This window comes from Paramormyrops kingsleyae, chromosome 2 (genome assembly GCF_048594095.1).
Source record: "Paramormyrops kingsleyae isolate MSU_618 chromosome 2, PKINGS_0.4, whole genome shotgun sequence".
Lineage (NCBI taxonomy): Eukaryota > Metazoa > Chordata > Actinopteri > Osteoglossiformes > Mormyridae > Paramormyrops > Paramormyrops kingsleyae.
Window position 1 is genome coordinate 7,626,648 of NC_132798.1, and position 8,993 is coordinate 7,635,640.

General features: G+C 52.4%; 1 protein-coding gene across 3 annotated transcripts in view; it reads left to right on the forward strand.

Annotated features, from left to right (window-relative positions):
* LOC111838970 (phosphatidylethanolamine-binding protein 4) overlaps positions 1-8,993 on the forward strand; it is a 75,549-nt gene extending 66,556 nt beyond the window's left edge. The window contains exons 7-8 of one of the 3 annotated variants that reach the window (XR_011984662.1): positions 7,666-7,828; positions 8,869-8,993. Coding sequence is in view for 1 of the 3 variants with exons in the window: in XM_023802474.2 (XP_023658242.1) it covers positions 7,666-7,757 (92 nt within the window). In the remaining 2 variants the exon portion in view is untranslated. Of the gene's footprint in view, positions 1-7,665; positions 8,848-8,868 lie in introns of those variants that run through there. The other 2 variants (XR_002837004.2, XM_023802474.2) reach the window with 2 other exon arrangements.

Below are 8,993 nucleotides of genomic sequence, written 5' to 3' on the forward strand. Positions count from 1 at the left end.
TCCCATCCAGCTAGAGCTCCCCTGTGACGCATCTCTTTCCAAAAGCAGAGCTTCAGGTAGAAGGCCAGAGCTCAGGCTTTGCTGCTGCTTTCTGCTCCCCTGTTTCCAGTAAGGGACTTCAGCAGCTCCACGCATAATTGTGGCTGCTTAATCAAGGCATCTCAAGTCGGTTTCCGAAGCCTATTTTCCCAAAGTGCCTGAACCTAATAAGGGAAATGCTAATGAAGTTAGCCAGTCAGTGTGCACTTTCGGCAGAGCCCGTGATAAGCAGGTCATGCATGGAGTGCCGGGTGCCCACGCAAGCTCGCAGCACCCGCATCCTCATTAAAGGGCCCCGGCCGGCCCTCTGCTGGGCCCCGGGGGGGAGGGGCCGTCCTCCACGTCTGGCGGCGCTTAGCGATAGAGTGGCCTGGGGGTGGGGAGACTAGGGGCAGCTGGACCTGGGCAGGTTCTCAGATGTCGGGCAAGACATGGAAACATACCTTGTGCTCACGTGAAAGTCTAATCCTGTCACTAAGATCAGAAGGTGGCGCCGCCCTCTGTGCAGAGGGAGGGGGGGCAGGCCCTGGCCCTGCCTGAGCCACACTGCCATCTCCACGCCGTCTGAAGCCCAGCCTCCAGAGATCAGCTTCCATGCTCCCTGTTAGAATTAAGGGCAATTTCACAAAAAAAAAATCATATATATGTGAAGAATAGTGTGAAATGTCAGAATCAGTTTAAATCTGCAAGTTTTAAACAGAATTAGTTTACTGTCTTTTGAGAGGTGGTAAGAATCCCTGCAGCCCGTTGTCACGGATGCAGACTCTTTCCTCGTAAAACGCTTCTCGTAACGTTATCTGCTGGGATTCACACTTCCAAAGCTGCTTGATGCTCTGCATCCTCCGGGGCTTGTTGTGGGGCTTTTCAGAGAAGAGGAGGGCTCTTGGCTAATGGCATCATTGCCCTTATGGTAGGAAACATTAGCATTAGCCGCACATGGGGGCCGATGTAACACAAATCCCGTGTGTGTATTAAACAGGCTGGTCCCCAGAGCGTGAAGGGATGGAGTCTGTGAAGTTGTGCTCCTGAGTTTCAAAGGCGCCTCTACAGACACCAGCATTGAATTAAAGGCGCACCGAGATGGATATTGCACCTGTACAGCACAACTGGCACAAGTTATTTTGTTGGCTTCCAGTTTAACCATTGCTAAACACTAGACCTTCTTACCCTTCATGTCCTCTAGGTGAAAAACACCAGTTTCACCTCCTGGGGGATCAAATTGGGGAAATGGTTACACGAGGCCTTTCTACAGCTAGCAGAAGAACTCTGTGTTTTTGTGAAATGAACTAAACACTTTGGTAATAATCCCAAATAAACATCATTCGCACCTCATGCCGCATGGACCTGCTTTTACGGGTGATGCCACCCTGTGGTTAGACCAGCAGAAGCGACCCGCCCCTTGGACCATCCTGAAGTGAGCATTGTCTGTGATGTCCTACGCCGGGATCATTCGATGACACAGATTGGTCTGATTGCAAGGAGAGGCTGTCACATGCGAAGGAGTCCTCTAATAATCTCCTCTGCTTCCATGGGCTTTGCTCTTTGACTCAATTTCAACGCAACCAATTTGCTGTTTATTGCCATTTTTTTTTTTTAATCAATGAAAGAATTAATGACCATAGCCACAGCACCCGGGGGTGTAGCAACAACGTGGCGTGATTCATCGCTTCCATGAGAGGGAAGCTGAAAGGCGGATGTGGGGGGAGGGGGGGGGTGCGGCGGACTCGTGCCCTGGGAGTGTGAATGTGGGACAGCCCTGCGGATTGACCAGGACAGCTGGCTCCCCACGGGAGGCTGGTGGCGGGGAATCCCCCACGTTCACTGCGTCGGCTGGGCCACGGGGGCCGGGGGCGGGCAGTGAGGGCAGGCGTGGGCGCGCCGTAGGGACGGGACGTGCAGCCAGCTGGCATGGCCTGCTCCTCCAAGCCACTCTGCCAGTGGAGAGGTGACAGAATGGCACTAATGTCTCTCTCCTCTCTAAAGCTGTGGCAAGGGTCTTGAGCAACGGTACAACAGGCCACTGTAAGGCCGTATAATGAGGGAACAACAGGCCACTGTAAGGCCGTATAAGGAGGGTACAACAGGCCACTGTAAGGCCGTATAATGAGGGAACAACAGGCCACTGTAAGGCCGTATAATGAGGGAACAACAGGCCACTGTAAGGCCGTATAATGAGGGAACAACAGGCCACTGTAAGGCCGTATTATGAGGGTACAACAGGCCACTGTAAGGCTGTATAATGAAGGTACAACAGGCCACTGTAAGGCCGTATAATGAAGGTACAACAGGCCACTGTAAGGCCGTATAATGAGGGAACAACAGGCCACTGTAAGGCCGTATAATGAGGGAACAACAGGCCACTGTAAGGCCATATAATGAGGGTACAACAAGCCACTGTAAGGCCATATAATGAGGGTACAACAGGCCACTGTAAGGCTGTATAATGAGGGAACAACAGGCCACTGTAAGGCCGTATAATGAGGGTACAACAGGCCACTGTAAGGCCGTATTATGAGGGTACAACAAGCCACTGTAAGGCTGTATAATGAGGGTACAACAGGCCACTGTAAGGCTGTATAATGAGGGTACAACAGGCCACTATAAGGCTGTATGTATAATGAGGGTACAACAGGCCACTGTAAGGCTGTATGTATAATGAGGGTACAACAAGCCTCTGTAAGGCCGTATAATGAGGGTACAACAGGCCACTGTAAGGCTGTATGTATAATGAGGGTACAACAAGCCTCTGTAAGGCCGTATAATGAGGGTACAACAGGCCACTGTAAGGCCGTATAATGAGGGTACAACAGGCCACTGTAAGGCTGTATGTATAATGAGGGTACAACAGGCCACTGTAAGGCTGTATGTATAATGAGGGTACAACAGAGCACTCTAAGGCTACCGAGGTTACAACACAGCACTCTAAAGCAGTCCACTGAGGCTATTTCAGGCTTACTGTAACATTTAACTCTGTAAAATTAGTTCTCCACACAAGCAGTGCTTAGGTGGTGACCTTTGCGTCTAGTATCAGCTGTATAATTAGCCGTGTTCGCATTTTTGTTAGACTCCTGCATGTGGAGAATTGTTTAAAGAAGGTTTTTACCAACCGCTTGTCCTCAGCTGCGGCAGCAAGTAAACAGTCCATTAAACACATTTTCAAAACAGCTCAATTTGTTGTTTTGAAGATAAAAAAGCAGTTTGCGGTTGAAGGAGAGGTGAGCCCTCTTCAAAAAGTGAAGGTAGAAAGGTTCAGCTGAGCCAATGTCTGAAGCATTTAGACTTCAAAGGAATCTCACCGCTTGCTGTTCTAGTGTGAGTGAAAAGTTTTATTCTATCCTGGGTCAGCGTGTCAGTAGCAATCCGAGATTCATCTGTGTCTGCGCAGCCTAGTTGCCCTTAGCCTGTGTGTGAGGTTGTGGCTCACCATGTGAGGGTGTGGCCTGTGTTGTGAGGGTGTGGCCTGTGTTGTGAGGGTGTGGCCTGCGTTGTGAGGGTGTGGCCTGCATTGTGAGGGTGTGGCCTGTGTTGTGAGGGTGTGGCCTGTGTTGTGAGGGTGTGGCCTGCGTTGTGAGGGTGTGGCCTGCGTTGTGAGGGTGTGGCCTGTGTTGTGAGGGTGTAATCTGCGTTGTGAGGGTGTGGCCTGCGTTGTGAGGGTGTGGCCTGCGTTGTGAGGGTGTGGCCTGTGTTGTGAGGGTGTAATCTGCGTTGTGAGGGTGTGGCCTGTGTTGTGAGGGTGTGGCCTGCGTTGTGAGGGTGTGGCCTGCGTTGTGAGGGTGTGGCCTGCGTTGTGAGGGTGTGGCCTGTGTTGTGAGGGTGTGGCCTGTGCTGGACCACTGTACCATACAAGGTGTCTACCCCACCTCCTCTCTGCTTTCAACCTTGCCACCAGCCCTGGACATATGAGTGTAGTTGTGTTGCTTTGTTAAGAACTGGCTTCCTAGCCCACCGCTCCAGTGGTCTAACGGGTTGGCCGGCCCTCGATGAGGGAACCTAGGAACAGGATGAGTGCCTGTTTATATAAAGCCTGGCTATAGTCTATGTGCCGTAAAGTATACGTTGAGCATGCAGTCCCACTACACACTCCTTACAGTATACGCTGCTCCGGGCCTGATGGTGAGAAGGGCATTCAGGTGAGGTGGATGGAGCAGGCAGCTCCAGGGTCCGGCGGTCCCAGGGGGAGCCGCCCTGCGGATGCTCCCCCCTCCCCCCCCAGCACCGATAGTGCCGACTCAGCATGGCGGCGCTCCCACAAGTAATTGAAGCCATTTGCAACGCTGTTGTGCGGTAATGGGCAGACTGGCGTCTCCCACCCACCCAAGGGCCCGGCCATTAATCAGGGTGCCCACACGGGCGGAGGCTCAGGGGATGGGGGAGCGCGGTCTGGATCGAGATGTGGGGGAGGGGGGGTGCATGAAGGTGGAAGTGACGCTAGCCACTATGGTAATGGTCCGGGGGCCATGCCTGAGCTGTGTGTGTGAGTCGGGGGGGGGGGGGCACCTGAGCCTAGGCCGGCACCCGAGACCTCTTGTGCCAGCCGGTGGCAGTGACTGGGTTGAGCGGGGGGGCCTGACCGTGGCGTGTGACACTGCAGATGGCAACGTGGGAGTGCAGCCTTTGTTAGAGGGCGGCTCAATAGGCTCCTGCGGTTAGCGGTGTCGTGATGAGTAATACCCCCCCCCCCCGCCAAGCAACACGCCTAAAGGTCACGCTGCCCTCCCCCCACTCCAAGTTTTGAGGGCACGTAAGGTCGGCTGCCGCACGGCGTGCAAACAAACACGGGGGTGGCAGGTTAAAAGGGATGCGAGTGCCGCCCCCCCGTCAGCGTCGCTGTTGTGGGCCCCCACCCCAGCAGTCCTGCCTTTCGCTTTCTGTGTCACAGAGATGCTAGAAGGCAGGACAGTATTGCCGTGTCACCCAGAACTTTCCATTACAGGCTGGGTCAGGTGGGTCAGGACTTGGGGGGGGTCCCACCAGGGGGATGGGTGCGAGTCACTGCATACAGGAGACCAGCCTCCCCAGGTCATTACCATGGCCCCCTGCCTCCTCACCACCCCGCCGCCCCTCCCCCGGCGTGTGCCAGTGGCATGTGGGCATCTGCTGCTTGCCTGAGGCGATGACAACGATAATTCAGCTAAGGCAAAGCCCAGATGGAGCTGCCAGCCTCCCGGCGCAGTGCCCAGTCTGGCCTGAAGGGGGCCAGATGAGATCACAGTGCTTTGAGCTTAGAGAACACTTAACAGTTATACAACGGGCTTTGCATTCGCGATGGGGGGAGGGGGGGCTTCCGAACTTTTTGTACCTTTTTATCAGGCCTGTTGAAATGGACCAACAGAATGGACCTGCGGAAGCTAGGCCAGAACCGAGAGTGGCAGCAATCTCAGCGGCTGCGTCAATCACGGCTGCTATGCTCAGTCGATGCCTCAGGGACACGGTGCCAATGGGGTCCAGCCACGGTGGGCGGGGGTCTCTACGTAATCCGGCCTCTGTGACCCCAAGCTGGGCTCTAGATGGGCAGATGGTGGTACTGTCACTCCCCCGGAGGGCTGTGGGTCACTGCAGGCCTAGTAGACCTTTGTCACCTCATAACGGTGGGTCACTCAACTCCATTATCCTTACTCAATTATAGACCCCCACCCCACTGGACTCCCCCCGAATCGATCGGCAGGAGGTGGGCATTCGTTCCCCTCTACCTGCAGCTAGCCGGGCCAGGTGTTGGCGTAAAGGTGGTCGTCTTAGCCGGCTCGGCCTGGAGGCTCCTCACAGCTGCTCCGCTTTCACTGCTGCTGCCCCGATCGGCCCCCAGCGGCACGGTGAAGCCACCGGCCATCGCTGGTACCCGAGTGGCTTTGCCCTGCCGGACAGTTGAAAAAGGTTCCGGAATCGGGGCGAGGTTGGCACACGTTTTTAGGGTGACTTAACTAGTACCTTCAAACTGAGCTGATGGCATCGAGTCATCTTTGTGTCAATTATATGTTTTCATTTTTCCGTAATGCTGAATTGTTTACTTATCATGGTCATGGATGTGTGGGATTTAATCTTTTTTTACTCTATAGTGTGTATGTGAGAGAGTGAGAGAGATCATTTAAAAGGAGAAATTAAGCCAAATTAAAAAAAAATAAATAGTATGGCTGTCTGATGATGATCTCAATGTTGTAAAGTGGTATTAATTTTTTAAATGGATTTAAGGATGGGGAGAAGTTTCCGGGAAGCATCTCGTGTTTCAGGTGGAGGGACAATATGGCTGTGATGTTATTAGGAAACTGAGGGTAGCAGTTAGCTGTGGCATCGCTCGTGCTTTTGGATCACAGTTGCCTAGATAGTTACTCCCCAGCTCTGCAGTTTATTGGGACCCCCCCCCCGCCGGAGCCAGTCTTGCAGGTAAGGTAGGTGTCCTACGAGGATGTGTGAGTGAAGGTCGTGCCCCGAGGTCCGTGGGGCAGCTAGAGCGGACCAGGCAAACGTTCGTGCGTGAGCTCTTTTTGCCAGGGTTTCGCTCTCATGCCGCCGCACTCGCGCGCACGCGCATGCACGCAGGGAGCATGCTCCTTCCAGGATGTGGTCAGCTGTGCAGCTTTGAAGAGAAAGGGGTTTCCCTCACGAGTGATGAGTTTGCCGTCCGCATTTGCTGCTTGTTTGCTGATTTGTTTGTTTGCGATTTCCTCTCCGCTCCGCTGTTTTTGCAGCCTTGCGGACATGTGATGCCAGCCCAGTTTTTTCCTTTTATATTACGTTACTCGTGTTTGCAGAATTTACCCTGGTCCGGCCCGTATTATGTAAGTTGCTGTGGCCTATGTTCTCCAATGTTCCCGCACTGTTTCACGACTGCCGTTAGAGACCTGTGTTGCCCTGGATGAAACACCCCCCTCCCCCCCCCCCAGTCTCTAGCTGGAAGTACGGGAGACAGGGCTGTAACAGGTCCGGGCGTTAAGAAATGTGCTCTGCTCATGAGGCTTAAAAATAGCCATCATTACCATCAGAGAGCAGGCCAAGACTCTCCTTCTTACACAGCCCCCGAAGCTTTGTTTACCGAGGGAAAAAAAGTTCATTTTCAACAGCTAGAACAAAATAAAAATCCATTTGTCGCCTTGGATTTCTAATTCAGATTTTCTGTGCTGGGGGGGGGGGAGGGGGGCTGGGAATGGAGCGCTTGTCAAAAATCCACGAAGTGATATTGTCATACCAGCCGGACGGCCGTCTGGTGTTTGTTTTAAAAAAAGGGAAGAAAATAACCAGTGCAGGCAGTCGCAGAGTCTTGCCGTTGCCAAACCGTCCTTGCGCGCCCCCCCCCCAGCGCTACGGCAACATGTTTTATTTTCAGCAGCGCTCTTCTCTGTGACTCACGTCCCAGTGCCACGTGCTTCAATCTCGCATCTCTGTCTCTTTGAAGGAAAAAACAAAAAGTGGCCACTAAGAACAGAGTGGGGGGGGGGGGGGACACAGGGTGCACCTGACCTGAACCTCTAACTGTCTGAACAGACACCCCTCCCCACACCCCGCCCCCCCCCCCCAAGTCACCTGACCTGAACCTCTAACTCTCTGAACAGACACCCCTCCCCACATCCCGCCCCCCCCCCCCCAAGTCACCTGACCCCTGCATCTTATGCCTTCTCCCATGTGTCATCCTAGGGACGTGGGACCCACAGGCCTTTGTGAAGAGGTTCCGCTTGGGGCGCCCCCTGGCTGCTCTGCAGTTTCTCACCCGGAACGCCGCGGAGTGACGGACACCTCGCCGGGCTGCTAGTGCCGCCCGTGATCTCCGACCTCTGGCGCAGAACCAGCAACAACAGAGGTACAGCTTGGCCAGCTGTCTACTCGAGCGTTGCCATCTGAGGAGAAGATTAGGTGTTTGCTTCTGCTAGAGAAACATTTTTTCCCCACTAATATTAACGAGGCATGTTTACCAAGATCCTCTTAAGTCTGCTAAATCTTTTTCCTGTGGGGTAAATGTGCTCTAATGTGTGTTTGCTCCAGCAAGAGGTTTATGTTCAGATAATAGGAATTAAGCTTCTACTAGAATTGGGTAAAGGAGTTTCTCTAATAGATATGCATAATCATCAGAAAGCTCATGCTTATTCTGAATGGTACTGGCTGTCCAAAATCGTGCTAAACCGTTTTGTTTTTAATAGTCTGCCGCTGCTGTAACTCCAGATTAACTCCCGGATGATGTCTCCTGTGGAAGAGCCCACGAGTCGCGATTCTGCCTGGGGTCACTGTACACATGTGCTTTGTCTGACACTGGGGTCACCTGAAGCGGCCAGATGTGTTGCAGCATAAAAACAACCCTAATTTAGCTGAAAAATACCAGCCGAGGTAATTCGCTGATAAATCATTTTCATAAGGGGATAAAGAATCGAAATCAGGGCATCCTATGGAAATCAGACAGACGCTGCTGACCCTTCAGTTTGAAATATTTTTGCTGAACCCAACAGAGAACTGCAATAGAGCTTTACCTTCAGTGCTAAGGCTGCTGTATCCATCAGTGTTCTAGCCTTTAACACTGTTGCTGATTAGCAGTGTTCAGTGCCGGCATGTTAATGATTGAACAAAGATCCCCCAAGACCATGTTAAAAAGATATGAACCACATGGACATAATTAATCCATCATAAGCCATAATGACATCACAACCCTGCGACTGACAATAATTCACAGTTTTTGTATGTGTCTATGTCTGCTTGTATGTGAAAATTGCAATTTGACTGTGGAAAAGATTTTACCCCACTGTTGGTGGTCTGTCACAGTGTCCTCATATGATTTCCCAATTTTGTTCAAGGAAAAGTTGAATAATAAAAGTGTATGTTCACCTGCTACAAGAGTTGTTCTTTTCACAGTGTCAATCGACAGCAGTGGCATCTACGAGAGCTTCCTGGGTCCTGTGGTGACTGAGGAGAGTTGAATCTCACCCTGCACACTTTCAAATCTTAATTAAAAGTTTTCCCCTCGTACTGTAAATGGG